This window comes from Brachyhypopomus gauderio, chromosome 3 (assembly GCF_052324685.1).
Source record: "Brachyhypopomus gauderio isolate BG-103 chromosome 3, BGAUD_0.2, whole genome shotgun sequence".
In the NCBI taxonomy this organism is placed as follows: Eukaryota; Metazoa; Chordata; class Actinopteri; order Gymnotiformes; family Hypopomidae; genus Brachyhypopomus; species Brachyhypopomus gauderio.
In genome coordinates this window covers 38,888,187-38,903,437 of record NC_135213.1, presented here as the reverse complement: position 1 = coordinate 38,903,437, position 15,251 = coordinate 38,888,187, and the positions used below count along the sequence as shown (strand labels likewise).

The 15,251-nt window shown below is 46.8% G+C and overlaps 2 protein-coding genes across 4 annotated transcripts; one reads left to right on the top strand and one right to left on the bottom strand.

Moving 5' to 3' along the window:
- Nucleotides 1-1,297: 1,297 nt before the first annotated feature.
- On the bottom strand, nucleotides 1,298-7,736 carry traf2a (Tnf receptor-associated factor 2a). The gene is made up of 11 exons (XM_076998238.1): nucleotides 7,185-7,736; nucleotides 6,634-6,841; nucleotides 6,006-6,084; nucleotides 5,617-5,715; nucleotides 5,365-5,526; nucleotides 5,190-5,264; nucleotides 4,980-5,054; nucleotides 4,414-4,899; nucleotides 4,128-4,305; nucleotides 3,880-4,028; nucleotides 1,298-3,598 (listed from the first exon to the last, which is right to left on the bottom strand). Exons 2-11 carry the CDS (start codon nucleotides 6,819-6,821, stop codon nucleotides 3,380-3,382), a joined length of 1,710 nt encoding a protein of 569 aa, XP_076854353.1. The 5' UTR covers nucleotides 6,822-6,841; nucleotides 7,185-7,736; the 3' UTR covers nucleotides 1,298-3,379.
- Nucleotides 7,721-13,380, top strand: trafd1 (TRAF-type zinc finger domain containing 1). Of its 3 annotated transcripts, none has more exons than XM_076998242.1 (11): nucleotides 7,721-8,104; nucleotides 8,306-8,343; nucleotides 8,471-8,606; nucleotides 9,541-9,594; nucleotides 9,683-10,097; nucleotides 10,315-10,685; nucleotides 11,456-11,692; nucleotides 11,977-12,100; nucleotides 12,263-12,464; nucleotides 12,688-12,745; nucleotides 12,879-13,380. In XM_076998242.1, the coding sequence occupies exons 2-11, from the start codon at nucleotides 8,309-8,311 to the stop codon at nucleotides 12,915-12,917; spliced, it is 1,671 nt and encodes a 556-aa protein (XP_076854357.1). In that variant the 5' UTR covers nucleotides 7,721-8,104; nucleotides 8,306-8,308; the 3' UTR covers nucleotides 12,918-13,380. The 3 variants fall into 3 exon arrangements, with proteins under 3 accessions (XP_076854357.1, XP_076854356.1, XP_076854354.1); XM_076998241.1 differs by having other exon boundaries at nucleotides 7,722-8,104; nucleotides 12,266-12,464; nucleotides 12,873-13,380; XM_076998239.1 differs by having other exon boundaries at nucleotides 7,723-8,104; nucleotides 12,873-13,380.
- The last annotated feature ends 1,871 nt before the right edge of the window (nucleotides 13,381-15,251 follow it).

Genomic DNA, 15,251 nt, shown 5'->3' with positions numbered 1-15,251 from the left:
CTCTCGACAGTGAGGCCAGAAAAGCATTTATTGAAGATGTCAGAGGATTAAACCATGACAAAAGGAGAAAAGAATCATGGTTCGTTCCTTGGCGTCTTGTTTTCCAGCACTTGTGGTGAAGAACCACAATTTTTGCCATCAAGGTAACACTTCTATGTCTGTAAAACAGCATTAGAAAGGCTACGGGACTGCGAAACTATGAAGTCTTACAAAGTTAGAAACTTCAATTGCCAAGACAACTTATTAAACACCACCTAGGAAATTAAAAAAGTACACAAATATTAAGTTGAAGAAAAAGGATCATTCCAGGATAAATAAATAATTTCCTTGAGTTTTAATTCAAATGTAAAAACTTAAGAAAATACTGTTACTTTAGTATATTGTATGTTTATTCAAAGTCATCAACAATGTCAGTTACATTTTAAACTGCTGTAGGCGAAATCCTGCAAATGCCGTGTAGCAACGCTCTAGCAACGCTTAAACAACTCTTAGAAAACCAAACCCCGTTCAGAGTGAACACAAAATAGAATTCACACTCAAAATAGGAAGGACACTTGTATAATTGCACAAGCTAAAATCGTAATGTACAATATGCATTACAATAAACAATTATGTAATGTAATGCAGAGTCAAAAACCAAAGAGTATATATATATATATATATATATATATATATATATATATATATATATATATATATATATATATATATATATATATATATATATATATATATATATGCTATTCGAGTGACTTGAGCTTTATGTAAACGGCTCACGATACACCACACCAGTGCCATGCAGTGCTTGCTAAAGCTAACCTGTCTAAAGCATCTACTGAGTGGCCTACAGAAGCTCGGCTGCATCTGTAGGCCTCTTCACAAAAGCACTGAAATCTCACCAGGGCGAAGAGCAGATGGACCACACATCTCCTCGAGGGAGGGAAATTAAACGAAAGCTAGCTAGTGGTTCTGGTTCTTTCCAAGACTGGTTTCCTCATGGATGTCACCAAGGGGAGGAGAAACTGCTACCCAAATTAGTGCCCCAACACATTTTTAAACCATCCCAACAGGAAATAGTACATATATTATTACTTAATAGAATCTATATTAGATATATAATTAATATTTGTCATATGCACAGTGTACATCAGTCATAAACAACTCTGTGCACTGTATAATAGTATATCTATTTATACTTAAGCAATATAACACACTCACATTTATAACTGTTTTCAATCAACAGATAAAAAGTAAAAGCAATACAAATAAAATGTTGGTCTACGAAGTAAACCAATACTTTACAATATGCGCATTTTTCTCTTTATTGAAACATCTCGTGCACAGAGAGATTTCAACGTCTGTCGGAACTGGTTTGAAAATAGGCTGGGTCTAGGTGCTTTGTTAGCATGAAGGCATCTTAAACAAAGTATCTCAGACTCCATCCAAGAAAACAATCAGACCATAAACCTCGTATGGAAGACATACTGTATACTGTAAGCCCTTAGAATGGAAGAGTCATGCACTGAATAGATGTATTAATGCTCTCGGCGGTTCACAAAAAGACTCCTGCTTCTCTTGAGGTGTTCGCATGTAGATCAAAGAAGCTGGGTAATCTTTTGAGAACCTCTCCAGTCTTGAGATGCTTCAAGGTGCTACAGGTAGGTCCTTCGCTTCCAAAATCTGTCCCTACTGTCCATTATAGCGCAAGCTAAACCTTTGACGTGTGAACATTTGATCAGGCTCAGTGACCCGTCATCATGGCGTTTTAACGGCATAAAAAAATAAAAAATAAAACACGTTTTGAAGCAATTTTTAAAATTTTGCAATGAGCTGCCATCGCCCGGGACAACAGGCGCTACGGTAAATTAGTGATTTTAATTTTTTTTTTTTCTTCCAAATTGAATGATTGTGACCAATCTGTAACAATCTTTAACAATATACGGTGATAATTTACACAAAAATTTAACAGATAGCTCCTTTCACAAGCACACGTTTCTAGAACCCACCAAGAAGCTTTATAGGATAAAGACAAAACAGCAGTGACTAAAAATGGTGAAAGCCTCATTTGGCAAATTCTAGTTCACAGAGTACGTTATATTCCAGTGCCAATAGTCATTTTAGCCCAAAGCAGCACAACATCAATAGAACACTCAAAACGAGAAAACACCAAAGTACAGTTTCAACATCGGCCCCTCTACACCAAGAAAAAGCACAGGGTCTACTGTCCTTCACTACTCCTACACTCAGGTTTGGCTAAATGCTGCCAATCGAGGTGTTCGTGTGAACCGTAAGTTGCTGTTGGGGTGAGCGTACAGTGAGATGACGTGCCCAGGCGTGAGAGGTGGAAATCAAGCGCTTAGTGTTGGTTTGTTTTTTTTTGTTTTTTTTCCATTTTGTTTTGTTTCTTTTTTTTGTTTTTTGTATTTCTCAAAGACACCAGCGCATCGTGATTTTCACTGACAGGGATTTCTGATGAAACTTCTTCGCTTCTCAGGTTCCTGATGCAAACCTGGTCATTTTGCTAACTTGAATGTATCTTCCACAGATCCAACATGCAAACAAATACAGCAAAGGACACCGAAATGGAACGGATGGGGGGGGGGGGGGGGGGGACTCCCCCTCCACATACGCACAGCTCAACAACACAATGCAGGCTTCAAAAAAACCCAAATTCTGCGCTTTGGACTTCATGAGATTCAAGCAATGTCCACCACTACGGATAAGTACCAATTAACACAGGACTTGAGAGAGCAGAGGCACAACGAATGTTGGGAGACTCGCGATGCACAAACTCAGAGCCAGAGTCAGACAGCACATGAAGCAGGATCACTAGATAGATGCAAAAGAATTTACCAGCATCAATCATTGTTATTTTGGAACTCCACGTCTGTCTATGCAAAAAAATAAATAAACAAACACCCACTCGCAAGAAGCTCAAACACTGAACCAAAACTAAAGGGAAACCTCAAATACTGGCCACAGCACAAGTAAAGCGCTTGAAAATGAAATGACTTCTATTCCTGTGAGTAAAGTCTTCTCTCAATCTCTATGAAAGGCAGAGTGCCACGTTTACGGCACCAGGCATCAATAGTTACGTTACAATCACTGCTGACAGCTATCCCGCTAAAGGGGAGGGAGGAGCCCGCCCCCCCCCAGGGCAACTACATTACCGTTAAAACTGTACAAACTCCAGGTACCATTCTGGTTGGCAACGTAATGTAGAACAAGGTAAATCCTAGAGGAACCACCCTGGGAGTGGGTGATGTTTGGGTAGTGCAGGAAATATCCCCCCAGGATCAGAGCTCTGCTAGAGGCCCGCGGGCCTCGTGAGGGAACTGCAAAAACGCTCTGCAGGGCTGGCAGAGCCACGCCTTACACCCTAAAGGCCGGTGAGGTCCACGATGGCCTTGATGAAGATGGTGTCGTCGCGGATGTAGGAGTTCTTGGAGTCGAGCTTGGAGAGCGGGCAGAAGAGCGGACAGCCGCTGGCGATGTTCATGTCGCTGACGGGCCTCTGAAAGGAGGAGGAGGAGATGTCGGGCCGGAAGGCGTCGATGATGTGTTCCCTGTTGTTCTGATCCAACAGCATGAGGGTGACCTGTGGGCAGGGCCAACAGAACAGGCAGAGAGAAACAAACACGCACGCACACACACACACACACACACACACACACACACACACACACACACACACACACACACACACACACACACACACACACACACACACACAGCTCTGAAAGGCACGAAGCTCATCTCAATCATGTAACAAGCAATGTATAAGGTTTAAAGGCTGGAGAGATTTTTTAGAAAGATAAATAATCTATACGCTTACACCTCTGCCATCAACAGGCGGTATTTTTGACGACAGGTACGTACCTTCTGGTTAAAAGGCCATTTGAGCAAGGCATCGCTGTGACCCCTCATCACCACGAAGAACAGAGACAGGTGGCTGCCACGCCCCGTGCCGTCCCCGTTCAGGTAGATGCGTAAGCACATCTTGTAGCCATATTTACTCGTGTAAAACGCTGCAGAACAGGGGGAGGCGGCTTCATTTTGTTTGCTGTTTTTTAATTGGATTAAAGGGGGGGGGGGGGGAGAAAAGAGTGAGCCACTGATCCGCCTACCGGGAGAGAACATGGCCGGGGCCCGCCCTGCCACGGCATCCTGCCTCTTCTTGGAGAAATCCGAGATCTTCCACACGAACACTCCGTCGTAGGTGGCCGCCGACATTTCTCTCATCTTGCCCTCCATCTCCACGATGGAGAGATCGCGCAGGCCCACCGTCCTCTCCAGCTGACGAACCTTCACAGGGACCAAAGAGGCACACGGCCATCCACCCAGCCAGGCGTCACGTCTCAACACCTACGTGCGGGCGAGGAAGGCCCGTGGCCGCGCGTTTCGCTCACCCACCTTGTTGTTGAGGATCTCGATCTTGTCCTGGTCTAGCCGGTGCTGCCGGTTGTAGGCCTCCATGGTGGTGGCGGCCCGCTCCATCTCGCGGTTCAGCACGCACACGATGTTCTCGAAGGTGGCCACCTTCAGCTCCAGGTCCTGGCATCGCCTGCTCAGCTCAGCCACCTTCGTCTTCTCGCTGTGCAGCTGCAGCTCGAGCGCGGCCCCCACCGTGGTGGGCAGCGGGGTGAAGGAGGTGGCCAGCGTGGGCGGGGGGGGCGCGCAGGCCCCCTGCACGGGAGCCCCCACGTGCAACTGGCCCATCTTCACCTCCAGCTCACGCAGAGACTGGTGCAGCTCCTGGATCTTGAGGCCGGCCAGCTCCAGGCCCTGAGGCTGCAGGCTCTCCAGGTTCAGCTTGATGCCCATGATGAAGTGAAGCAGGTGGTTCAGGTGTTCGTAGGAGCACGCTCGCTCGTGATCCTGGATCTTCTCCTTCTCCACCTAAGACGATACGAAGTGTCGTTTTGCCGATTGCGTTCGGTGGCTTGAAACTGCCGTAAGCGTGAAGTAACTTTACTCACGGACATATCGCAGCCCACAACATGAAATCTGCAGGGAGTTCGGAGTTTGGTACACAGCCTAATGTGGTCCACGTACTGTAAAGACACAAAACACAAGGACACTGGAACTAAAACGAGTAGAAAGAACAGAAACTATTGGCTCACTTGAAAGAATTTAACTACCCTGATGTACATTTAGGATTACAGCAGCAATAAATATCGTAAATTCACCTTTTCTCTGGGAATTTTTTTCTTTGCACAGCCTTCGCAAATCATTGGATATTTGGGGCAAATTTCATCATGGGCCTAGAGATCAAACGGGTTAGAATGACAAACTTATGAAAATTCCCACAACCAGACAGGCCTAAATCTAGACATCCGACCGGACCACACTGAAACTACTCACCTTAATGTTTTTAAAATGAAAAGGTTCTTTGCAGTATTTGCAGTTCAGTGTCCTCTCGGGACACTCCCTCTCGTTGTGTCTCTCCAGCTCATTGGCCCTTAAGAGCTCCTTACAGGAGGGACACGGTATGATCATGAAGTCACACTGTCCCTCATGGGCAGCCTGGGAAATACATCAACACATTAAAACACAGCTCCTTCACTGGTAAAAGGATAAGATGTGAATTTAACTTTCTGTGGGGAAATAGTCTACCTCATATTCTTTGATTGTGCCTGTCCAGCTGCAACCTTCATTTATACAAACAGCTTCAAGGGCTTCGACCTCTCTTTTGGCAGCATTGTCAGGAAAAGCCTGGCATTATTCACATTAACACGTTATTCTTGTTAAACCACTCAAACGAATTTTAAAAAGCACGCACGCGCAATCAGTTACAGGCCTGTGCTAAAATTAAGTATCCTACCAAAACTCCTTTACATGTAAACATTATGTCCACCAGGACCGAATTTCGCTATATTTTACATTAACGATTAGAATTTGCATGTAGGCTATAAAATCTGCACAAATTCGTGGATTTTTAACGTCCTATTTCAGCAGTTCCATCGCGTTTTCGCCTCCCCCTCCATGACTTAATAGCAACTTACACATCCCTGTTTCAAAATTGACGTTGGCTCCTCGAATATATCCTCCTTTATACAGGCGCCGCATTTCTGTGGACCCGAGCTGCAAAGCAAAACAGACCATTTTAAAAAATAAATGTAAAAATAAAGCATAAACAAGCCCGTCGTAAATGAATCTCGGCTCGCTTCACCTTTTTTTTTTTTTGCATGAACAACTGATTTCTCACAATAGCCTGGTGCCACAGATCTAATCTGGCTGGCAACAGGGCACCGTGCAGCCCAGTTCGGGTTCGGGCTGCCTGGCCGTCCGCAGCGCGGCTCTATTGTCTCGCCTAACAGACAGCAGCCGTACCGCTGCGGCCGCCACCAGAACCAGAACCGGTACGAACGGACCCGCGGGTTATAACCATCTTTTGTTATGCCAGGTGGGTTATCTAAACGTTACGTTAATGGCTGGCGTATTGTACACCTCCATGGCTCTGCTGTGCAGACAGTTTATTATTATACATCTAGATGGATCTGCTGTCCAGATAGTGTTCAGTAGATCCAGGAGGTCGTGGTCATCCAGGCGCTATTCGGTAAACCCAGAAGGTTGTTGTTCTCCGGGTGGTGAGAAGCTCCATGGTGGTGCAGCACATCCACGCTCACCTACCTCACGGTCTTGTTAAAGCAGTATGAACAAAAGCGGTGTCCGCACTGCGCCTGGAAGGGCCTCCGCAGGACCTTCTGACAAATGTTGCACAGATGTTTGTCCTCGAGCTTGTTGGCCAGGATCTTGGTGGGGAAGCCGGGCTTGTTGCCCTCCAGCGAGGAGGGTGGCGAGGGCTCCCGTGCAGCCATTATCCCCGCGTGTGAGCCGCCTGCAAGCAGCAGCGCACCGACACATCTGAGTGCCATCTGCAGGAATAACTCATGATCCTCATCACCTACCAGCCTGGGCACTGACCCACGGACACGGGGTTACCTGGCACATTAACATGATCACGAACACCTATATATTTATTTAAATCTATATCTATATATGTTTTTTTTTTCTTTTTTTATTTATTTTTTTAAGCGAGTAATTTTTTTAAATCGTGTTTTACCTGGGCCTTTTCAAAAGAGCGAAATGGGTTAAATTTCCGCGACACGTGTAATACTGTAACGTTAAATTACACATATGATCGTTAAGAAATGTCATATTTTCACGTTTAAAAGTCCTACCATAAGATGTTCCAGGAAAGACCGGATGAAGACCGACCGTTCTGTCGCCACCATCGCTATATCACATTTAACACTTAAAATATATTAGTATATAAATACAAGTGGTGTGATTATTATGTCCAGCACGTAAATAAGAGTACTAGATACTCGATGTGCAGTACAAAGTACAAGATACATAACATCCAGTAAGGGGCGGTGCGCGCGAACGTATGGTTCTTAACCGACCTTATTTACAAAATAAAGGCACACAAATATTTACTCATATTCCATACGTTATATGAACTTGGTATTTATTTGTATTTTGTAGTCTGCATTTCTACCTTGCTTGAAGAAATGTCAGGAATTTCGATCTCCCGACGAACACATGAGCTATAATGCTGTATGTGCCCGATGCAATTAACTAGATTAAAAATAAAATTTTCTTCAAAGTCATTGTTTACTTTTGAAAACAAACCCATATATCCACCAAACATTTCGTTCACGTATGTTTCGTTGCTGTTTTCAATTGTATTTTGAAAGTCTCCGCTGACTGACCCCGCCTCACTGGTGCACTTTTATTTTGAAAATAACAATAACAACAAAAAAATTCAAGTCATTCTCGTCCGTCACCGTCGCTTCCTTCACGGCTCCGTGCGGGTTAACGACGCCTCGTTCAAGAAACCTCGACTTATGGCCGCGATAGCTGCCCGGCCGCCCTCGTTTACTTTATTTACGGTCACAGCGAGTCCGAGTACTTTTTCCTTCGTGCTGTCATGCCGTGGCGCCGAGTGTTTTAGACATTAAAGGTCGTTCGCCTCCCACCCAGCTAACGGCTAACAGCCAGCTCGCGAGAGCCGAGTTTCCTGGAGTCTCGAGCCCCGATATCGTCCGCTCGCGCCGCCGTCTGACCCCCCCAAATTTCAGGGTCACAGCCCGACCAGGTGAGACCCGAGGCGGTCACATGAGCGCTACTTTAGGCGCTCGGCTGGTTGTGTACACGGTAACGCGAGAGACGGTGTCCGTACTGGTGTTTACTGGTGTGTACTGGTCCGTACTGGTGTGTACTGGCAGCCGGAGTGAAGTTCACGTGTAGGGTGAGTTGGTTTGATACCTGATGACCCGTTTGGTGTGTGTGCACACAGGTGATGGCGGACGAGAGCACCCAGTTCTGCACCAACTGGTAAGGACCGAGTTTTACTCTCATCCTCTCTCGTCCTACATCCTTATGCCTTATTGTTCTGTATATGATTATAATGAACCGGGAAGGGTAATAATAATAATAACTGCCCCCCCATCCACCTCCCCAGCAAGCACGACATTCCCGAGGCCAACTTCACCACTCACGAGATCCACTGTCGGAGGAATATCGCCCTGTGTGAGGTGTGCCAGGAGCCTGTTCCTCATGCCGAGCTTCTGCAGCATAAAGAACAGGAGCACTCACAGGTAGGCTGTCCCTGACACAGGTAAACTGTATCTGACACAGGTAGGCTGTCCCTGACACAGGTAGGCTGTCCCTGACACAGGTAGGCTGTCCCTGACACAGGTAAACTGTACCTGACACAGGTAGGCTGTCCGTGACACAGGTAGGCTGTCCGTGACACAGGTAGGCTGTCCGTGACACAGGTGGGCTGTACGTGACACAGGTGGGCTGTACGTGACACAGGTGGGCTGTACGTGACACAGGTGGGCTGTACGTGACACAGGTGGGCTGTACGTGACACAGGTAGGCTGTACGTGACACAGGTGGGCAGTCCCTGACACAGGTGGGCAGTCCCTGACACAGGTGGGCAGTCCCTGACACGGGTAGGCTGTCCGTGACACGGGTAGGCTGTCCGTGACACGGGTAGGCTGTCCGTGACACGGGTAGACTGTACCTGGCACGGGTAGACTGTACCTGGCACAGGTAGGCAGTCTCTGGTAAGGATGGTATCTAAATTTGGATTTGGCGATTTGAGGATAATCGTCTCAGATTTAAAATTTTATGTGTTTGCTGCAGACATTTTCAAAGGCATACTATGAAGTTGTTAAAACATTTTTGGGGGACACAAATGACAAAGTCTGTTATAACCCAGTAGATCACATTTCAGATGGAAACTGTGCCTAGACATGTATTGAAAAATCATGATGAATGTGTTTATAATCAAATAACATGCCAATCAAATAACATGCCTTGCATAGGAGAAACTCTGGCCGAAAGTTAATTATGTATTATAGTTTATTCGGTTGTCAATGACATTTTTTTTTTTATTCTACTGAATTAAATTAAGAACTGATGTGATCTCTACTTCCTACCAGTCATAATTTCTTTTAAACAAGTGCCTTTTGTTTTTGTGTGTGTGTGTGTGTGTGTTTGATTTGAAACCCTCTCCACTCTCAGGAACAATGCAAATGTGGTATGAAGATTGAAAAAAGGCTCATGGAGACCCATCAGGTAATCGTCCCACAGATCTGCGTCACCTTTATGTGACTTTCACAAAAGCGGTGGCTGCATTGACCGCGTCCCGATGCTCTGTTTGCAGAGCTCTGAGTGCAGCCTGCGTTTGGTGCCGTGTCAGTACTGCGACCTGGAGCTGGCGTTCTGTCAGGCCCGCGAGCACGAGGACTACTGCGGCACACGCACAGAGCCCTGCCCCGTCTGCAAGTGCAACGTCATGTTGAGAGAGAAGCCCATCCACCCCGCCCTCTGCGGGAGCCTCACCCCTCCCCAGGAAAGGAGGGGCGGTCCCCAGCCTCCCGGGGCGTGGTTCGAGACCCAGCCCATCCACAACCTGCTGAGGGTCCAGGAGAGGAGTAACAACAGCAGAAGTTCCATGTTGACAGATCGCAGGGTCCCACCTCGGCCACTAGAGAGCAGACTGCACAACAGCACCAGGGGACCGGTGGGGCCGGGGTCCAGGATGAACACGTCACCGAGGAACAACGAATTTGCTCACCGTAGGTCGTCTGGGTTAGCAGGAGGTCTGCTATAAAAGTCAATCGCGTCTCGGGTTCTTGTACTTTAGTCCGACGACCTTAATAGTCGTCGAGATGGTTGTGTCGACCGTACTGTCCTCCACTTTGGAGAGTAAGGGTTGGAGAGGCTGCAGTTTCAGCGCTGGCTGTTTCGTGGGGGGGGGGGCATGAGTGTGCCTGATTGTCCTCGTTTCCTTAGTGCTGGAGCAGGAAGCCGAGCCAGAAAACAACAACAACAGCCTGCTGTGGCCCCTGGAGCTGCCGCACCACGACTCCTCCGGCCTGGACTACCTGCTGGCCCTGAGTCTGCAGAGCGACTGCGAGCTGGACGACCTGGGCGCCCAGGAGGGCGTGTGGACCGACGTGTGGGAGTGCCGTCTGGGCGGGGCGCTGGGCCGGAGCAGCGCCGGGCCGCAGGTCGCCTTCACCAGCAACAACAACCGCCCCAACGTCGGCGCCGCTCCCCCCGGGGCGGACACGGCCCAGGCCCGGAGCCCCGCCTCCGACATCATGCTGCCCTGCGAGTTCTGTGAAGAGCTCTTTCCAGAAGAGGACCTCATCTTACACCAGGTGTGTGCCAAGTCTTCACCGATCTCCTCTCAGACCGCTGGTGCTCACACCAACTTTCCGCTTCCTTTCGAGTCTTTGAGTAGCCTAGAGATCTTGCAGCTAGCAGATGTAGATGGGAGAGGGCAGGATCCACTGGACTCGGTCCAATCATTTACTGGAGGAGGCCCGTCTGCTTGAATATAAGAGTGGGTAAGGGATATAACAGTAGGCACTAGGTACTGGGTTATTAACCCCATTGATTCCTTTAGGGCTTATGCTGTACAACTGTCCAGTAATCAGGACAGAAAAGGAGGACATGAGTGTTCATGTGTCCTTGGGGTGATTAGGAACATGTGAACTGAGAGGACGCGAGATCTCGTCTCTCCCTGCGGAGACACAAGTGCGTCTCTTGTCCGTCTGTATCCGATTACTTTCGCTGGTAGCCTCAAATTTCAAGCTGCTCTTAGATCATATTTCCTTTTTTTATATAAAAGTTTAAATATGTCCCCACTAAGCAAACAAAAACACTGCATAGTATGTGTGCATAGAAGTTTGTATAATTTCAAATGCACCTTCATGTGGCAACAAATATAACAGAAGATATAATTCAGATGCCTGATGTGTCATCACTAGTAATAATAGATCAAGCCCCCCCTCCCTTAATACAAATGATCAGAGCTAATGTACAGTACCAAAACACCATGACGGGGTGAGTTTGGGGAGACCACAGGTCTCTGGGGACGTCTCTGTAATTGGTTATTAAATGCTGTTCTGTTGACTTTATTTCCCAGACTGGGTGCAGTCCAGCCTCTGCTATTGCCTCTTTCAGCAAGCAGCCGGCGTCCCTGCAGTATGAACACACCTCTGGGCACGAGATCCTGCCTGGCACCCCCAGCCCCCCCAACCTGCCCCACTCTGTGTCGCCACTCTCCTACAGCCCCCCCTGCAGCCCACTAGATGGCGATGTGGTCATACCCTGTGAGTTCTGTGGCGTCGCTCTGGAAGAGAACGTCCTATTTCACCACCAGGTATTACTGTGCAAACGTGTGTGTTATTAGCAAAGTATAAATACCAACAGCGTAACAGAGGATAACGATGACTTGGCAGTCCTGCTAACATATTGCAATTTAACTGTTTGTATAGTTTCAGCTTCCAGCATTTTGAGTGGCCACTAATACGTGTGGTGTATATAGTTGTGTTTGTTAGTCCTCTGTATATGTGCGTGTGGGTATGTGAGATGTTCATGGTGTACAGATGTTCTGACAGACATGTTGTTCCACTACACTCGTACCAACTCTACACTGATGTTTAGGATAAGTGTGACCTCCGACCTGTGACTGCGTACCAAGCAGACGACGGACCCTCACGGACACAAACTCAGAGTGACAGATGTGGGAGGAGCTCTCCAGAGAAGCAGAGGAGAGTGAGACACCAGGGTGAGACACCAGTGCTTCACCGCAGGAGTGCTCACTCACTCCGAGCACCCTCCTCTTATTACTAATCTGCAGTGTCATCACTCAAATATGTGTGTCGCAATTGTTTTGAGTTACAAAAACCCCCCAAAACATGTCAGTGATTTATGGAGACTGTGATCACAGCAGATCCCAGTGAGGAGACGCTGGCCCCTGTTTGGCAGAGCGGCCGGGCCGTCGGCGACCCGTGGAGACCCTTCACCAGCACCTCGTCTGGGAAGAACACCAACGCAGAGCTGCAGGGGAGGGGGAGGAGTCAGTGGGAGGCGGCCCTGGAGGGCGGCTCCGCCCACGCCACCCTGCTTGGCCACGGCTTCGGACCTTTGGGGTATGTACGTGCCTGGGGAGTTTGGCTTGGCGTGCCAGTCAGTAATCTCCCTGCCAGCTTGTTTGCTTGTCTAACATGACTTGGGCAATAAGGCAACACACACATCCAGTTCCAGGTGGGTCTGTGTGCCACACCTGTCAGTGTCTGGGCTTGTGTTCTGCTGCAATATGTTTTCCTGACACCTTAACGATACAGATTACTTACGTTTTCACTGCCCCCCCAGGTCCGCATGCAAAGAGGGAACAGAAGGTAGAGAGGCCCAGCGTCCAGCCACAACACCGGTATGATGCAGGGCTTTCACACATCATTATAACAGCAGTCTGAAATGAGAACAGTAACACTGCAGACGCAGCCCGTCGTTTTGTTTACAACTGCTTGTGTTCTTCAATGGACAACATCTGATGTCAGTTACAGGTGCCCAAGAAGCCAAACTCGGAGAAAGAAGACGAGTAGCATTGTGGATGAGTGTCACGTCTGGAAGGACCACTCAGATCCGTCGATACTGAAACACCTCGAGTGTGCTCACGTGCGTCCAGTGAAAGGGTGTGAATGTATTCGTGTCTGTTAAAGAGTCGGACGTGATTATAGTATCTCTGCTTCTAACCTTTGCTTTTAATGCACTACTTATAAAGCCGGTTTTGTTTTCTGTGTTCCTCGTTGTTATTCCAATATTTTTATACCTTTAGCAACTTTAATATTTTAAAAATAAGACTAAGATTGGAAGGATGATATAGCTTTTTATATTTTCCTAAAATCTGTGAGTAAAACAATATCTTGAGGTTAAACAATGTTCTTCAACTTGCCTAATCTGTATCTTATACAAACAAATACTATAATTTCATTCTGAACTGAGGCTGTATCGCTTTGATATTCTTTTGGGGAAATGCCTGACCATTATTAAACGCCTCTCTCTCTCTACCGTGTCTCCATGTAGCTGCATAGGTTGGGTGGAGCTTTATTATTTGTGCTCATTCTTAGTTATCCAATCAGTTGGGGTCTATTCTAATGAGTGGGTTCAGCCCACAGATGTGGAAAATACAGGGTGAACTCTGGGGTGCTATGAAGAACTGGCAGGAAGGACATGTGCTCACGTGTGCTCACGTGACTCGGCTGTCACGTGATTAGACATTTCTAGCTGACACCCGTCTGAATGTACCCTCACGCCCCCAGAACATGGTCTATAGTCTGAGTCACCGTTCAGAATGGACTTCTTACTTTAGATGATGAACTCTACACGTGTCCTTCCTCCCCACAACGGTTCTTACTCAGTGCTACTGGCTTGGCCATTTCATGGTGTCCCAGTGTGTTGTGGAGAAGGTACTGCACACACACCCCACAGCATCATGATGGATGGATGCTGTACTGTTAAATCGGCACCATCATGTTTACAGAAGTGCTGACCAAGTTCATAAACGCTTCTATGAAACTATTATGTTTTTGTTCATACAGGCTTAAGTATTCCTGCTGACTCAGACGTCTTATACCTAAGGGGTTCTTCTGGGCTCTGCAAAAGGCAAAACAAAGTTCTGATTAATGTTTTTCCCCCTCTTAACACAGGTAAACTTGCCCAAGGATTTTGAAGGCCGCTATAGACCTTGCTCTTGTACTTAATAGATGTTTCCAGTGAGCTGTGTGAAGCTGTGTCTAACCCTGGGGAAAGGCTTGATTGATAAACCATTCACAATTTACATTTGTTCATAACTGTTTTCATGATGGAGCTACAGGAGGCGTGAGCCTCATACTCCAGTGTCATGCTGTCACAGTGGATGTTTAAAAGCTGATCACAGTAACACCCAGATGTGTCGGGCGATGCGTCATTACGGATTATGAGCTGTACTGAGTGGTCACAGTAATAATCTCTGGCGTAATTATATCACCATGGCATCACTATATCAACACAGATGTTATAGGGTATCATAGTGGCTGATAGGCTGAGATGATGGTGTCTTAAGTGTTACACCAGCCATGTTGTTCATTCTCCACACATGGTTTCACTTTTCAAAGAGGGCTATGCCCTAAAGTACATATTGTGTAGGATATTTGTGATGATGTGAGGAGTTGTGACCCATCTCCAGTTTTAACACATCATACCCTAGAGACTCGTTCTCTAGACCAGAGTCATGTATTAGTTTTACATGTTAGGCCTACAGTATGAGTTCGGGTTCAGTACATGCTGAAACGCCCTGGTGTACGTGTTGGGTTCCTGTTTGGTGATTTCAGTGAATCAGTTGATCTTCGGTCTTGTTGATTCAATACAAAGTGCATTTTTGCCTAAACAGCAGGATCGAAACTCCATGCTGAAAACAGTATATAGAAGTGTAGTGGCTGCGGGCTGTAACGACCTACACTTCAACTAAATAATAATCAAATGAATGTTGGCAGTAGGCTATTGATAAGACAAGAGTACAAACAGCGCTGCGTTATGTGTTATTAGCCTGTTAGCTTATGGCGGCCGTCCTAGTGAACCACGACGGGCAACAATAACCTGACTTTAGTATTCACACACAGAGGAGCTTCAGGGGGACCTGGGGTTAAGGTTAACTACGGAGATTAGCTACACAAACACTTTACTAAGGTTTATGTAAAGCAATTCGAACTAACGAGGAAATAAATCTCTGACTGACTTGCATGGAAATTATTTTGGAGTGAGTGTTCTTCTATTTGGCCAGCAGATGGCGACAATGTCACTGTCTCATTTAAGTGAGTTTAAATTCGTCATGTGTTATATGGCCTTAGGGTCTGATCCCGTTTTACTATTTAAAAAAAATCAAATAATCAAAACTGCAG

Excerpts from the sequence above, each read along its gene's own strand:
- traf2a (XM_076998238.1), bottom strand. The coding sequence starts at position 6,821 with ATGGCTGCACGGGAGCCCTCGCCACCCTCCTCGCTGGAGGGCAACAAG. Across the intron at positions 6,085-6,633 it reads TGCTTTAACAAGACCGTGAG|CTCGGGTCCACAGAAATGCG; the intron begins GTAGGTGAGCGT and ends TTTGCTTTGCAG. Across the intron at positions 5,716-6,005 it reads CAATTTTGAAACAGGGATGT|GCTTTTCCTGACAATGCTGC; the intron begins GTAAGTTGCTAT and ends GAATAATGCCAG.
- trafd1 (XM_076998239.1), top strand. The coding sequence starts at position 8,309 with ATGGCGGACGAGAGCACCCAGTTCTGCACCAACTG. Across the intron at positions 8,607-9,540 it reads AAGAACAGGAGCACTCACAG|GAACAATGCAAATGTGGTAT; the intron begins GTAGGCTGTCCC and ends CTCCACTCTCAG. Across the intron at positions 9,595-9,682 it reads GGCTCATGGAGACCCATCAG|AGCTCTGAGTGCAGCCTGCG; the intron begins GTAATCGTCCCA and ends CTCTGTTTGCAG.